Raw genomic sequence first — 16,789 nt, forward strand, 5'->3', positions numbered from 1 at the left:
ACCTGAAGCGTATGTAACCCGAGGTACCACTGTATTTAAAAAGGGCATTCTATTCTAATAAGGCAACCTCAAATCCCAGGGTAATGTAGTATTGTGGCAGCAGGGGTAGAGTCTATCATGAGCTCCAGCACAAATGATAGTGGCAGCAGTAGAATTTAAATGTATCACAGGATTTCCAGAGTTTTCTGAGAGACCCGAGCAACACCCATCGCTTCTTACAGCAACTTCAAATTGCCTAGAAAACAGGGAGAAACATCAGGATAGGGAAGAGAATGATTTGGGTGCTCGTGCTGCTGTGGTTGCAGAATGTCACACACAACAATGGGCCATTAAATCTTCCTTGGTTATTGTAAAATACTTCAAAGCATGATGCATAGGACAGCAGTTGCTAACCTCCAGTTCAGGGGCCTGATCCAGCGTCCCAAGCACCTTCCCCCTTCTGGAGGAAGACCCCACCGATTTGGTGGTAGCAAATATATACATATGTAAACGTAGGCATAGTCCTAGGATGGGCAGAGCCAAATGCACTGACGCGGATACACAATGCCCTCCTACTGGGCCATCAGATCCATCATTTGATGAGTAGAGGGGCGACAGTAACTTCATCCTGATCATCAGCTGACCTTCATAGGTGAGCTGAGGAAGAGGGGCTATGTTCTTGTACGTGTTATATGCCTGCGTATCAGAAAGAGTGGAGGTCACCACAACCATTACTGGCATTTGGATACCCTGGAAGACTAGCCAGGGGTGAATGTGTCCCTCAGGTCAAAAATGGTTAGACACCACCACCACCTGTCATAAGAAAACAAGAAAAGGATTTATGTGTGTGTCTACCCAAGGAAGATTTTAAATTTACATAGGGTAGATAACTTCTAACCCAAAGTGGAGTCTTTTGACCAAATTGTCTATAAAGATACAGCTGCCTTTGTCATATGGCTGATCTTCACAAAGGCAATTTCCCCTCCTTCTTGTTTTAAATTCTCTACTTACAACATGGCAGTGTTTGAGGGAAAAAGCAAGTTGAAAGCTCACATGGATCTTTGGATTCTGGCCAGTATGTGGGTTTGCATTTATTGGACATAAACATCATTAGCAACATTTACTCCAATTATTAGTGAGATAATGATTCACCTCGGGCATTTTTTACAAAGCCTACCCTCCAGGTAATGATTACAAAAGCTTGAGTAGGTATGGCATTCGATAAGTATGTAATTTGTCTTCTCTGTTGCTAGAAATCGCCCTTATTCCATAACACAATTTTTAAAAAGAACTTTGTAGTTTCTTTGTGTGTGCTGAGGTTAGACAATTGTTATATATGCAGTAGGGTCAGGGAAATTTCTCAAATAATTTAGATGCGGTATCAAAGTATGGTTCACTTATTTGGATTGCTGCTTCTTGTTCCATTGCGATCTGTAGGAGTAAAAAAGATTCAAGCCCGAGAGCACTTTTGATATAGATCAGAAAAAAGATCAGTAGAACTGAATTCACTCGCTTCAACAATCAATGCGTGCCAATAGAACCTTTGAGAAAGGCCATACCTTTATCCTTCAGTATCAGGCTAGAGCTTCTATTAATCTGAGCTCTAAATACTTTGGCCATTTTCTGTTGTTGTAAAGATCCAGGATTCTGGGCTACTTTATTAATAGTGTGGAGCAGGCACTGAAAACAAGCACCCATCCCTTTTAAAATCCTTTATACTTGGTGTAATGGCCTCATTTCTGCATTTCCTAGCAGTCTTCACAGTATCTTCCAAGCACACAGGAAATGACCCACTCCCCTCCCTCCTAGTGCTCCTATATACCAGGAATAGATTGAAAACAATCTCCCAGTCCTCACCTTTTCTTCCACCTACCTGAATGCTTGAAAGGTGTCAGTGGTCTGTTATCCCAGGTACTTCTCTTCACCCGTGTGGAACCTGCCAGGTACCAAATTCTGCCTCTAGAGGTATGCCTAGTTTCAAATAACAAATTGGGGGATCTCCTATCAACCCACCTCCTTAGTTGCAAAGGGTTCAAACTGGGAATTACTCCATGGAAAAAAATTGTCGTCTGAACATAACAATGGATCCTTGCTTCCTGCAAGCAAGTTTAAGGTTCTATTGTAATACTAGGGTTAAACCAGAGATGGGGGCAGGGGCACACATGCAAGCCCCACTCGCAACACCCCCAGATATTACTTCTGGTAAATGAGCCACCATAGTCGCTAGAGAGTCATGAAAATTTGTGTCCCGGGCTTTTTAGACTCATCTACCCATGTAAGGGATGCGGGTGGCGCTGTGGTCTAAACCACTGAGCCTTAGGGCTTGCTAATTCGAAGGTTGGCGGTTCAAATCCCTGTGAAGGGGTGAGCTCCCGTTGCTTGGTCCCAGCTCCTGCCAACTGAGCAGTTCGAAAGCACACCAGTGCAAGTAGATAAATAGGTACCACTCTGGCGAGAAGGTAAACGGCATTTACGTGTGCTGCTCTGGTTTTGCCAGAAGCGGCTTAATCATGCTGGCCACATGACCCAGAAAAACTGTCTGTGGACAAACGTCAGCTCCCTCAGCCAGTAAAGAGAGATGAGCACCGCAACCCCAGACTTGTACACGACTGGGCTTAACTGTCAGGGGTACCTTTACCCATGTACTATCTGAAACCACAGGGGGTCGTTGGATGTGAAATATATTGGCATTATTTTCAGCTCTCCTACCCCACTATAGCAGACTCTTTTCTCATGAAGCTCCTATTGGCCAAGCAGGTTTTCAGAACTATTTATTAACATGGGACTCTAATCCTGCTGGCAGACTGAACACTGGGAAAAAGGATTGCCAGAACCTCCGCCCCATGTCTTCTCTCGTTGCCCATTCCCAAGGGAAACTTGCAAAGTAGAAGCAGCAGCCACAGGCTAATGTTACATGGGGGTATAGTACAGCATTTTGTTTCTCTATTGCATTTATTCGAATTCTAAAACTATTGGTTTGAGGTAAGCTATTAAAATTCAAGGCTAGGTCCTTACCGGTGAGAGATATTTGTCTAGTTGTGTCAGGAAACTATTCTGCAAGCGAGAGATCCCTCTTCATGTTTGATATGTAGTTGATTAATCTAATTTCCCTTGGGGCTGGACACAAGGTCCCATTTTCCAAGCTTTTTGGATTCAATTAGCTCTCAACAAAGTATGAGGTTCCTCAAACATGATACTCAATAGAGATGGTGTAATCTGTGATTATACAAGGTACCAGAGAAATCTATACCACTATCACCTACATGAGATAATCCAAGAGACTTTCTTTATAAATAGAATACTCCTTCACACTGCTATACATTAAAGGATTAAGACTGATAACAGTTCAACCCTATTTAAATTCTTTGACTTCAATAATTTAATCACTTTCCAGTAGTTAAGTTTCTTAACCAATTTTAATTTCTTGTAAGTACTCAATAGAGACTGCTTCCACTACAACTATAAAAAGAGCTCTTGCAATGCACCTGAGGCATCTATTTTCCAGATTAGTGGCCTGAAACATAAAAGTCTAGTAGAAGAACAGTTAATACAAAAATTGTTTTTTCCTGACATCTTTGTTTCATTCTAGATAGTCATGATCTATGACGCGTCATACAGAAATTTATAGAATGGCAAAATCCCTTTGCAAAACACATTTCCCCTGATGCTTCTTGGTGCAATTAGTATTTGTTGTAAAGTTGGTCTTTCAAAGCTTCTGAGAAATGTGCTGATAGTTTCTGTATTTTTTTTCAGGTTCGTGTAGTTCTGCTGAACTGGTGTGCTTGGTTTTTGAGAATGAAAAAACCTGGCGAGAGCTTAAGACCCCTTTCTTGCAAATACAGCCACTCTAGACACCAGTCAAGCGTCAGCAGCGTAGAAATGAATGTCTTACCAGGACACCAATCTAGCAACGGCAACGTGATCTACAGCTACCATGTCATGGAAAACCCTTGCTGCCCACAGAACAGTGATATGAGCGATAGGGGTGGGAAAGGTCCCAGTTCTTCACCTGACGATGCCGAGCTTACTCAAAGGAAAGTTTTAATGGACACTATCCCAGTGATTGTGAAAATCCTGGAAGAAGTTCAGTTCATTGCAGCCCGTTTCCGAAAACAGGACGAAGGGGAAGAAATCTGCAGTGAATGGAAGTTTGCTGCTGCTGTCATAGACAGATTGTGCCTCGTGGCGTTTTCACTCTTTGCCATCATCTGCACGCTCACAATACTAATGTCTGCTCCAAATTTCATTGAAGCTGTTACAAAAGATTTCACATAAGGATCTCAAAAACCAACAGAAAACTCCCAAAGGTTATTGGGGATTACGAATTGATGCCATTAATTTTGTTAAACAATGAGATTTTAAAATTGGGAAGTGCACTTTGTGTGCCGACTTCAATAAAGGAAAGGAGTTGGAATGAATTTCAGCATCCAGTTGTCTCCCCCAATATTAGAGATTACAAGGTACAGGATTAAAGTACCTGGCTCTGTTACTTGTTTTGTAAACAGTGTCCTCTCCCTGTACTCGTGGTCATGATCTCTGATAAATATTAGATGAAACCTGATATACGACATATGCGTTGCCAAGTAATTAGTCAAGTATAAGTGCTACTAGGAAAACACTAGTGAACATTTTGCTGCATTTGTAAATCTCTCCTTAAACACGTTATTTGCTGTCATTTCCTTAAACACGTTATGTGTCATTTTCCATATCTTTGTTTGCATCCTGACGCAAAGTTCATCTATGGTAATGTATCACTTTTGCCTTGAATGATATTGCGGTTTGCCAAATAAATGGCGAGTTTTAGCTTTTATCACCATTGTGATGGTCTGAAATATTTATCCAGCTTGCCCCGGGAATATCTTCAAAATGTTTTTCGGTGTCCAACATACTCATAGGAATGACAACTTATCACATTTCCCTAAGTTACACATTAAGGCTGCAAATGTGTTTGTATACATAATCAAATTTCATTAAATTGTATTGGTCTAATGCTTATTTATTCTAGACGGTTAGGATGTACATAGTCCCAAACGTTTAGAAAGCATTATGTGTATCACTTGCTGGGTGGAGAAAGATGGGTATAAATCAGGTGCGTGTTCAGGTAGGCATCTGAATGTGTATCTGAGCAAAGGTTTGGATACACATTCCCCCTAATTGCACACAAAATACCTTTGTGTAAGGAACTATTTGTCATAGAATGCAATGTGTAAGGGAGCATTCAGCTGACCTATAAGCCCGTTAAGATGCTAGAGAGCTCTACTGCTGAAAGCTATAGCTACTGCAGAGGAGAGCAATCCAAACCCATGATCTGCAGTACTTGGGAGAGGAGGTTGGTCCCAGCCCTCCCTGACTCCACTGGCTCCGTTTGTGGGGGAGCACAGTGGTGAGGAGCGCCCCAAGGCACCCACCAACATGGCAGGAAGGTGGTATTCCTGCCACTGGAACGCCCCAGAATGGATCCTGAGCCGGCCCTACTGCTGTCATGTGGCAACAATGGGTCCAAGCTGGGCCTCTTAGATGTGCCAGCCTTTAAACTGGCACAGGCATGGGGCATTTCCCCCTCTCCTCCCCCTGCTTTCCATTCTGGCCAGTGTGAGTGGCAAGGCAGCACCAGCCCTGCCACTACCAGCCCCAGAGGTCAGGACTGCAGCCTAAAATATTTTCTCATGACATCAGTCACCTGATAAGGGCTTCTGATGACCAGAAACTGATGTGACAATTGTCATCATCATATGATGAGTTGACACTCTTATGCCATGTGCCTTCTATACAGGGAAGAACAAAGTTTATACAAACATGAGTACAGTAAAGGAGTTTGTTATTATTGAATCTATTGCAGAATGTAACATTTCCCTATTTTTTTGCAAGCTGCCAAGTCATATTGAAAATAGAGACAAGCAAGCATTGCTTATTTCCTTCCCCTCCCAATAACTATTATGGTGTGCACGTGTGTGTGAAAAGGAAACGTTTATTGCATAAATTTTTCAGACAAAATGGAATTAGCCATTCAATTGCCGATTGCATTTTTTTTTCCTTAGAAACTTTTCCCATTATAAGCAATTTGCATTCGCAAAGAAACCAAGATATAAAAGCTTACAGCACAGGATTCGCAATGTTATCCCTTTGATGCAAAGCATGCTTCTTCATTTGAAACATGAACATACTATAGGAGTAGGCTTAAAAAAAGAAAAAAAGGTACTACCGATGCATAAAATATAGAAGCAGTAAATGAAAAGCAAAGGAGAGCAGTGGGAAATGAACACTACATCCAACTTATTCATGAAGTCTAATGCAAATAAAAAATCAATTGAAAGGGAGAAACAGTTCTGACAGTGTGGTTATATAGCATACCAATGCGATGAGCACGACACTGATGCAACTTTACAACTCTGCACCTGCCATACGGTGCAAGCACAATGTAGACTTATGCTGGTGGACAGCAACCATGTCCCAACTATTCGTTCAGCTGGCAAAGCAACGCAGAGCCCTTGGAGATCCAATAGTCACTTGGCCTTTTGGAAGGCAATAAGACAGTGACCACAAAATTGGTGGAATGACCTAATTCAAAAAGTAACAAGAACTTTGTTACCATGTGTCCACTGGCTCTAAAGCTAGTAACCATTAAAACCTGTATAAAGTACAGTACATGAAATCTGGAATAAGTAGTTAAACTCAGTTATTCCATTAAGACTGAATGCAACCTGAATATAAGGGCTAGGATACCAACAGACCTGATTCTCCCACCCACATTTCCAGTCCCCTTCCATCTTCTTACCAGTGGCCTTCCCTCCACTCCCTGGCAGTGGTGTGCTTTGGTGGCAAACTGCAAAAGGGCAGGCTTCCTCCCTCCCCTCTTTGGTGCCTGGTGCCTTGCATAGCTGTGCATAAGGCCAAGGCAGTCCCTGGGGGATGCAGTTTTCCCAGGGGCTGGTGCAACATCAGAAGCCCCTCCTTTCCCTGCTATGGCTTGTCTGCAACCTTCCCAGGGAAACCAACAATATTTGGGTGCCCCTGGGAAAGCACGTTTCCCAGCATTCTGGAAACCAGGGACAGCGGCAAAAGGGACATACACAAAGGTAAATGCACCCTAATAATCCCACTCCCACCATGGCTACAGTAGCCACAAAGGAGAAGGGGTGGGAAGAGAGCACAGTGGCAGTCAGGGAGGTCTCTTTCCCTGTCAAGTGAGTGGCCACGGTGGCAGCAATTGCCAACTAAGAGAGTTTAGGATATGAAACTCAGAAGCTCACTAAACTCTATGCGGCTATTATGAGAAAATGTAGGTTACACGCTTTTGACCATAGCTGCCAGCCCCAATTTTGATCGAGCCAAGAAGCTCACCCTAATATTTTAAATTACTTAAGAGCCATGGCCTAATTGTAATAGCCGAGTTCATGTCTGGAGCGTCCACACATACAGATTTTTCTTACTATGTACAAAACTAATTAAAATTATATGCTTCCCCTCATTTTCATCAAAGAAACAGTTACCTGTGGTGGACAGTGTTCCTGCTCTTGCTCCTGTTTTATAGAGTGGCGCATGATACAGAGACGGGTCTGGCTCATAATTCTGATGTGGCTCAAAATGCACTACCGGCAACACTGGGTTCATTTGCCTAGGCAAGGCATCTTCGATGACCATCTCTTCATCGTCCCAGCGACTGGCATCCATAAACATGCCATGGACTAACACACCATCTTCAGGAGAGGGCAGCTGAAAGAAATATCAAGAGGTTGTGGGGGGGGGGGACCCACACGACTCAAGTCTAGTAGCCAACAAAAATAAACTTAATCATCAAAGCTGATCTAACTATTCCCCTCTTGGCAATAACATGCTCCCTTTTTGTAAGAACTTGCACATTTATTTATTATATACAGGGTGAGTCTTTTAAAAGAGGCCCCGTGGAGCATGTGTACTCTGTGTCCACGGGGCCTCTTTTAAAGGACTCACCGTGTGTGTGTGTGTGTGTGTGTATATAAAACCTCTAAGTAGTTCACAATTAATAGAAAACTATCATTAAGAACTAGGAGCTAAAAACAATTAAAATCAACAGCATACTAAAAAGAGATTGAAACACTTCAGCACATGCACGGATAAGGTGACCCTGTATATAAACTGGTCCCAAGCCAATTGGGCTTTGTATACCAGTAACAACGCCTTGAACCTGTCCCAGTAACAAACTGGCAGCCAGCGCAGATCCCTGAGCAGAGGTGTCATATGCTAATAGGGTCTCGCTCCTGTTGGCAACATTCTGCACTAACTGCATTTCCCAGGTCAAGCGCAAGGGGAGCCTGGGATGGCTCACAAAGATACAATATGTGGACTCTCCTTCACTGAAGGTTTTTAAGCAGAGTTCTGATGGCCATCTGTCAATGATTCTTTAGTTGCAATGTCTGCATTGCAGGAGGTTGGACTTAATGACTTTTGGGGTTCCTTTGCAACTTTACAATTCCACTAAGAACACCCTATCTCTGGTCCCCATTCTTCCTATTTGTCCTATTCCTTGTATTCTTACTACTGGGATCACACGTAGGGGCCCCTCCCCCGTATTTCTTGTGATAAATTGGGGGGGGGAGCAACAAAAATTTAAATTACACTAGATAAATTCTGCTGTTCTTTAAATATAATTCTGAGGATTAGTGATGCTGGAGAAATCCACAGTAAATATCCTATTACATCAATTTCCTTTAGTCTGCCCACTTGACCCCCACTGTGGCACAGACAAGAGTCTGTTGTGAAAGCTATTCAACTTAGTTCTCAGCAACATTTTTTTTTTAAAAAAACACTATGCACACATCATAGGAAAAATAAATATGCAAATTGCTTTGAGATATATTTTAATTGCTTTTCTTGTTTCTGAAGTGTTGTTTCTTGCCAAGGCAGCCTATATGCACTAAAACAGCAGTCTTAAGCATGTCTACCAATAAGTAAATGCCACGGAATTCAGTGAGGCTTAATCCCAGGTAAATGGGGGTAGGATATGAATCTTAACCTGCTTCCTGTTGTGAATTTTCAAAAACAATAGAAAGCATCAATCTTTTTTTTCTCTCCATATGGAAAAGAAGTGATCACTTTGGTTGCCTTTGGATTTTATCTGTCCTCCTCAGTTAAAATTCTTCCCTTTGGGACAAACTGGGGAGAACCCTCTGAGATATGTGTTTTAAAATTAAAATTCCTTCCTCCAAACAAGTTTGTACTAATGGTGAAATCAGAGCAGCATGAGTCGTCTTCTTCTTCTTTGGCGATCACTCATAGCCGAGTAAGATTGTCTTCCATGAACATGATCTTAACAGTGAGGCAGCATGAGTGGCTACAACCCCAACCCTATTTACACGGGAGCAAGCACAGATGAATTCAGTGGGACTTACTTCTAAGCAGATATGATTAGGTTTGCAACCATAGTTCAGTCATTAACTATGTCATTAACTTGTGTGACAAAGCCTCATTGTTTTTGTTGAAAAAGACTATTCACTAATTTTTAAATGGAACACATAGAGTGAAATCTAAGTATCTGCTGATGGCTGAGATATATATATTTCCGCATCAGTCGTGACAAAACAAAACACAGACTTGTGAAAATTCCAGATGAAAGTGTGAATGAATATCAAAACAGATTGAGGCATTTTCTGCAGACCCAGAATAATATATTCTTTCTGTGTAACCGAATATTGTTCACAAACACAGGAACTTAAGTACCTCAGCATCCATTGGCAAATCGTGTCCAAACGGACAAAACTTTGAAGCTTCTGCAACTTGCATTTGATCTCGATAGACAGGGATCATGTTATAACTAAAGCTAAGCTCATCAATTGGCAAGTTATATTTTCGAGCATGATTCTGAAGAGTACCTGAAAAATATAAGAGGGACACGTTTTAAAAGCAACAACAATAATTATTCAGGGAGAGACTAACTAGAATTTGGGATAGCATTCACAGAAAAGAAAAGCATTGGCACATTTATTACTAGAAACCAAACCAAAATAGTAGCTGATTGTTTAATTTCCATACTTTCAAACATTTTTCATAGAACACTGAATTATTATAAACCACTATGCTGAAGCAATTGTAATTAAACAGAGAAAAGATGAAAGTATACTATTTTGGAACAGAATACATAAATGCTTATTATGGCTTATTAGTTCACTCAGAATCGCTGCATTCACATTTTTATTTAATTTTCTTATTACTTTTAAAATTCAGAACACAAAATACAATAAAGAGTCATTCATATTAACATTAGAATTCAAAGACAATTCAAATGGAGACATTATTTTCCTGCTTGTTCTATATACGAATGTCCAATTCAAATAAGAGGATGTGTGTTGCATTTAGCTAACTTTTGCTCAGAATAGATCCTTTAAAATTAATGGGCCTAAATTAGTAAGGGGCACTAATTTCAATGACTCTGCTCTGAGTAAATGTTAGTTGAATACAATTACACAAGTGCAAAGAAACAGTCTCTCTTACACCATTTGTTGTGGAATGGGAATCCAATGTACCCAAGTGTTCCGTTGTAACAAATAAAATCTAATTGATCAGCTGTTTGGATTCCTCTGCAAAAGTTTGATGGATTCAATCTCTTCCCCACTACCTACGTCAGAAAAATACTATAGTAGGTACATCCTTGATTACTCCATGCAGTCTTTAGGGTCTTCCTATGCAAAGGTTTGTTTGTACTTCTGCAAATCATCTTGAGGTTTCCTCAAATCTGCAGGTACATCCTGTGCTATATATGTGTGGTACTGTTTTGATGCAGTCATTGTGCCAGAATATCAGAAACAGAGGGAATAGTGAATATTTACCTGTTAAAAATCCTTGTGGAAAAAAGAATCCAGAGATCCAGAATGATTTAGGCTTGCCTCTTTTGAGCCAGAACTAGGAAAACACATACAACTGATGATAGATATATACTAGGCGTAAAATCTGACATTCCATTTAACTCGCTAAAACCAAGGATTGACCTAAGTTCATTTGCATTGATGGACAGCAGAACTGGGTTTAGCTAGAATTCTAGTCCTCCATCTAAGTGGATATGACTTTAATATTTTTTTTAAAAAAAATCATTACTTTTGGCCCCAATCCAGAAAACCTTGAGTGCATCAGAAGGCGGCTCACTAATGGCTGCAGTTGTGGTTTTCACATATTGATTTGAGCTAAAGGCAACTCTCATGAAGATCAGAAGCCAATGGACCCTGCATTTCCTAGGAAACTGGAGTTGTAAAGGGCTTCTGAAGTCGATTCTTTTAGGTGGGAAGATGTGGTCCAGCCTTAACACAGCACACTCTTTTCTACCCCTGTCTGATCATCTGATAGTATACCCTCCCATCAGATGTCAGGGAGATAAAGAACTACACAACTTTTAGAAGATACCTAAAGGCAGCCCTGTATCAAGTTTTTAATATTTGACATTTGTTATTATTTTGCTGGAAGCTGCCCAGAGTAGATGGGGAAACCCAGACAGATGGGCGGGGAATAAATAATAAATTTATTCTTATTCTTATTCTTATTATTACATAGTATCAAACAACAGCAGCCACAAATGCACACATGAAGATGCCTTTTGCCCTTTTAATTCCACTGTGAATCTTTTGCCCGCACGAACATATCTATATGGTAATCAGAGGTGGGTTTCCAGGGCTGCTTTGGTGGTAGGTCACATTTGCATATGCATGTGCACATATGCAAACACCCCCTGCCCCCCACAAACTTGCCAACACACACACACACACACACACACACACACACACACACAGGCAGCAGGGAAGAGGAAAACATTCAACAGGCAGAGCTTCCATTATGTGCCTCCCCCCATATCAGTTAATTGGTGCTGGGTAGAGCTGATTGGCACATTTCTTCCTAGTGTCCGTCAGCTGGGTTGTGGGCAGGGTGTACAGTGGCATCTCAGTGGTTCCACTGTGCATGTTCCCTGCTCCTCAGCTGACTGGGCTGGCAATCACGCTCTCCTCTCCCTATTGAACATCTGTTTGGCGAGCTGAGAGGAGCACAACTGCAATGGGGAGGAAGGTCCATGGGGAGTCATCCTCTTGCATCCTCCTCCCCATGTAAATAGAACTCTGTGCTAAGGGAAGAATGGGATACAGGAGAATTGGGGGTGGGCAAACAGACAGGCTGGAGGGAAGGCCTGCGGAAGCTGCATGTAGCCCAGGAGCTGTAGGTTGTTCACATGTGCTGTTAAGTAACCAGTTAATCAGGAGGAGTAATAGCGCAATTACTCTCAACCCTGCATTGTGAAGAACGCCAAGAATGGGGAATATTGGCTTCACTTTGCAAATTGTTCCCTGGTTTGTTTGTTTGCTGTGACTCATATTTGGCAGCAGCACTTATTAATTCAAGTGAGAAGGAAGCCAAGTTGCAATAAATGGGGAAGGCCTGCATTTTTCACATGGTTTTCTATTATTCCACTCATTAGTGTTTATATTCTTTGTATGGTGTTTCCCCCTTATCTCTTCTTCCTAATAAACCAGCCCATGGCCTTCATTCGTTCAACACTTCAACTGCCTGAAGGTCCCTGCTTTTTTAGCTGATGCTGTTCACTCCTTCCTGCTTCTTATGCCTGAAATTCCCTTGTAAAATACCCACACGGTGCCACCTCTATTTCTTCAAAGCTCTTGCTAAAAAAGACTTTGCTCCAATCCCTTAGTCCTTCATCCCATAAAGAAATGAAGCCAAAGCACATGTAAGTGCCTATTCTTGTCCTTACACTTGTTTTTCTACCTTCTTTCTACTCGATTAGGGGTAAAGGTAAAGGTAAAGGTACCCCTGCCCGTACAGGCCAGTCTTGACAGACTCTAGGGTTGTGCGCTCATCTCACTCTAGAGGCCGGGAGCCAGCACTGTCCGCAGACAGTTCCGGGTCACGTGGCCAGCGTGACGAAGCTGCTCCGGCGAACCGGCACCAGAGCAGCACACGGAAACGCCGTTTACCTTCCCACTATAAAGAGGTACCTATTTATCTACTTGCACTTAAGGGTGCTTTCGAACTGCTAGGTGGGCAGGAGCTGGGACCGAAAGACGGGAGCTCACCCCGCCGTGGGGATTCGAACCGCCGACCATGCGATCGGCAAGTCCTAGACGCTGAGGTTTTACCCACAGCGCCACCCGCATCCCTCATTCGATTAGAGGAAGTCACAGCAAATTCCCTCTCCTTGGCAAACACCTCCCTGAATCTCCAATGGAAGTGGAACTACCAAGAGGGACCTATCTGCTGATCTTAATACCCAAGAGCATTTGAACGGAAGGAGATGGTCTTTCACAAATTTGGGGCCTAAGTCATATAGGGCTTTAAACCCTGGTGTGAGAGCCTTGAATTGGGCCCAGAAATGAACTGCAGCTGTTTTAAAGCAGAGGTTATACAAGTTCCAAATCAAACCCCAGGCAGTATTCTGTATTTTGGATCTAATTTCAGTTTGTTGGCCCCTATGCAATTGCCTCCAAATAACAGCCTACTACCTCAGCCGCCTCTCCTGACTGAGAGGGAACAGAGCTGCAAAAGCTACTCAGGGCATGAACCTGGTTTCTGCTTGTATTTTGTAAAGCTATATTATTGGGTGTAACAAGAATAATTAATGTGCGCCATTTTATGTGCCAGCTTTTGAGACAGGGATTCCAAATGAAAGTGCTTGCTTTCGTAACATCCCCCACAGTTGAAAGATCTAGGTCAGCTCTGAACCCTAAAATTACTCCAGCCCTTAACCAACAGCATTTATACTTACATCTACAAAAGCTGTCCTTAGCACGAGATCTTTGACCCATCCTCCTAAAGGTTTCAGTGATGGGTAGGCTGCATTGGCCCACAGGGACGGGACCTGGTTGTTAAGAAAGCTGTGATACACTCTCTCCATTTCTTCCGACATCACGACGAATCCTGCAATAGCTTTGTTAAGCGTTTGTAGAGAGGTCTGGAAGTTAAACAATGATAGTGTGTTTTATTGTGCCATGGAAAACCAAGGCCTCTTATGACAGTCCAACCAGGCTCATAATGGCACTCTCTGCTTTTGCTGCAGTCAATCCTCCAGTGGGAGGCTGCTTCATCCCTCCTTCCCTTCCACAGCAGGAGCAGGAAGAGGAGAAGGAGTTGTGCCGCGCTCAGTTCTGCACTTTTGGAACATTGAGGGGCCCATGGATGTAGCCAGGATTTTTGTTAGGGGGACAGAACCTCAGTTAGTTAAGCATTTTTATTGATTTAGGGGGGCAGGGAAGCTGCCCTTACTGTAACAACTTCATGATGAGTACAGGAAACTTTTTTTCTAGAAGAAAAGCACTGCTAGAAGAAAACTGCTGGCTTTTTTGAAAATGCAAAACCCACAGGCCTAACACTGATTAATTTTATACTAAAGGCACGGGAACTAGTTACATATCTTGTCCCCAAATACTTCAGCCAAATGGAGGTATTGGGGATTACCTGTAATCAAACACTACACAAACAAATATGCAGAAAAACAAGGGTGCAAATTCCCTGTCAGTAAAATTATATGCCTGTAAAAACAGTGATATGGAGCTGTTATCCTGTTTTGTCCACTCCGTCCAAGGTTATTGAGTATTTTTAGCAGTAATGAAGATTGATAACAATTAATTTAAAAAAACCACTATATGCTACTGTGCCACAAAGTTTACTGCAACCCTTATGGGTGGCAGAGAAAAACCATAAAATCAATCTTGCATTCTGTGAAAGCAGCACTTCCAAATGCAGCCACTGTAGCAATGTGTAGCAGCCAGGGACTCCTCAGTCCTTGGAGCCAAAGATATATGATCCCGTTCTGTGGCCAAATCGCTATGCTGGGGGAAAGCCAGGTGGAAAGTACTTAAATTATCTAAGCTGCAGAAGAAAAGAGCAACTTTTGAAAGGGAAGAATCAAATTACATAGGGAATGAGAGGCTAAGGAAGGACAGATGTGAAGTCCAAGAAGCTTTGGGCATTTCCTGTCATGTGATATAGCATTTGAAAAGTATGAGGGTTTTCCTTCTCCTTTTCTTCGCCATTTGCAAGATTGAAATCCTAGGCATACCATCTTGGATGCAGATGCAATTGAAATAAATGGGATTTACTTCTGAGAAAGCATGAATAGGATTGCACTGTAGGGCCTGGCCTCAAGCAAGAACACTGGAGCATTGTGGAACAAGCTGTATGAGGCAGAAGTAGGAGGGTGTTGCTTTAGCTTCAAGCACACACCTTTCCTCTTGCTTTTATTATAATGTCACCGGTGTATGCTTTACAAGAGTGATAAGCAAAAGGCAACTCCATGTTTTGAGAAATGTACTATCTGAATTCCATGAATGGGGAAGAAAACAAGAGCAGAGGAGAAAAGAGAGGCAAGAGCAACAAGGCAACAGTACATAGACATTTGCTTTTGCCAAAAACAAACACACAGATGTGATCACGATACATTTCTTCACATATCCTCCGTAAAATTGCCACGTGATACAGCTTCACGTATCCTCCGTAAAATTGCCACGTGATACAGCTTCATCAGTTTCCCTGTGGATTCGTAGTCTGGAGAAGTTGGATATCTGATCCAACCAGACTGCCAGCCCACCAACCTATTCCTTATGTCTTCCAGAGAACAAACAGACGACAAAGGTCCGTATAGTTAAAGCTATGGTTTTCCAAGGGGTACCAACTGCAGAGTCACTGCCACCGTACCCGGAAGCTCCCCGTTTTGAAACTTTGTACTGCCTGGTGCTCTCAGGAAACCACCGGCAGGAGTGGGAGTCTACTGCCTGCCTTGGTGAAGCTGAGGTTGTGACAGACCCAACAGCTCTCCTCTCCACTGATGGGAGACTGGTGTAGAGGCAAATATCCTATAGCCCATCCCAGTGAACAGTGCTGGGGGGTTAACATGGCACTGTAAGTAGACACAACATATCACATCCAGATTCAAGGGAGGAGAGGAAGGATGGGCCTTAGGGATCCCTGTCATATAAGAATGCATGTTCCCTGCAATAATAAAATATCGAAGCATTTTATTAGATGCCTTGTTTTCAAAACTCTTTTTTAAAAAGCCATTGTCATTCCCCCAAATATTTAAAGGACAACTACGTAATATTTCTCTTTTTATAAGATAATTTGTAAACTCCTTAGAGGTTTTCTTACGATCTAGTAGCCTACAAATTTAACAGTTCATAAATTTAAGAAACAAACAAATTCTAAACGATGCTTTGCTGACATCTTAAGACAGTGACACAACAGATAATTGGTTGGCCTTAGAGGTTCACTGCATTCTCCCAGCAGAATCTCAAGAGCCTTTTCATTACATTCAGCTCTGGTTTATATTATTATATTATGCTAAGATCAGAAGCTTCTCAAGAGTAGCTTTTGGGGCATATTGATTCTTAGCATAATAAGGCTGCCCTTCCACAGCACTGGCTTCTAAATACAAGCACAGCAAATCACTAACATCAATATTTATGCCAGCCAAGGAAAAAAATATGGTTATACCCTTAACAGAATGAGAAGACGGTTGAAACGATCCACTTCTTGACCAAGGACTGTAGTCAGAGAGTCCAGCCGCCCTTTGTCATCCTTGACAAAAAGGGCTTCAGCAGCCACGTCCATGTCAAGTTTTTCTGCAACACAAATGCTGATTTAATCTCTGAACAAAGCTTGTCCATGTCATTACCATCCATTTAGAACATACAGCCATCGTCAGGATTTTAAAAAAATATTTTTTTAAAAAAAATATTAAGGGCCTTATTGTCTACTAAGTAAGAATTTGGGGGCTAGCAAGCAACATGAAAAATTCCCTCTGACCCACTTTCATACATGGTTTAAAAAAACGGCACAAGCCCAACAG

At 42.1% G+C, this 16,789-nt stretch overlaps 2 protein-coding genes and 1 long non-coding RNA gene across 4 annotated transcripts in view; 2 read left to right on the top strand and 1 right to left on the bottom strand.

Annotated features, from left to right (window-relative positions):
• Window positions 1-5,539, top strand: part of LOC310752670 (neuronal acetylcholine receptor subunit alpha-7-like) — a 112,379-nt gene extending 106,840 nt beyond the window's left edge. The window contains exon 10 of the mRNA XM_083593568.1: window positions 3,733-5,539. Coding sequence (XP_083449694.1) covers window positions 3,733-4,254 — 522 coding nt within the window. The 3' untranslated portion in view covers window positions 4,255-5,539. The remainder of the gene's footprint in view (window positions 1-3,732) is intronic.
• LOC310753143 overlaps window positions 1-16,789 on the top strand; it is a 254,263-nt gene that overhangs the window by 200,689 nt on the left and 36,785 nt on the right. The window lies entirely within an intron of this gene.
• The window catches only part of DNAH6 (dynein axonemal heavy chain 6), a 119,567-nt gene continuing 108,707 nt past the window's right edge, over window positions 5,930-16,789 (bottom strand). For both annotated transcript variants that reach the window (XM_083592576.1, XM_083592577.1), the window contains 6 exons: window positions 16,435-16,562; window positions 13,712-13,897; window positions 10,782-10,854; window positions 9,676-9,827; window positions 7,470-7,692; window positions 5,930-6,537 (listed from right to left, as the gene is read on the bottom strand). In XM_083592576.1, the coding sequence (XP_083448702.1) occupies window positions 6,434-6,537; window positions 7,470-7,692; window positions 9,676-9,827; window positions 10,782-10,854; window positions 13,712-13,897; window positions 16,435-16,562 (866 nt within the window). In that variant the 3' untranslated portion in view covers window positions 5,930-6,433. The remainder of the gene's footprint in view (window positions 6,538-7,469; window positions 7,693-9,675; window positions 9,828-10,781; window positions 10,855-13,711; window positions 13,898-16,434; window positions 16,563-16,789) is intronic.

This window comes from Podarcis filfolensis (genome assembly GCF_964270895.1).
Source record: "Podarcis filfolensis genome assembly, chromosome: 17".
Lineage (NCBI taxonomy): Eukaryota > Metazoa > Chordata > Lepidosauria > Squamata > Lacertidae > Podarcis > Podarcis filfolensis.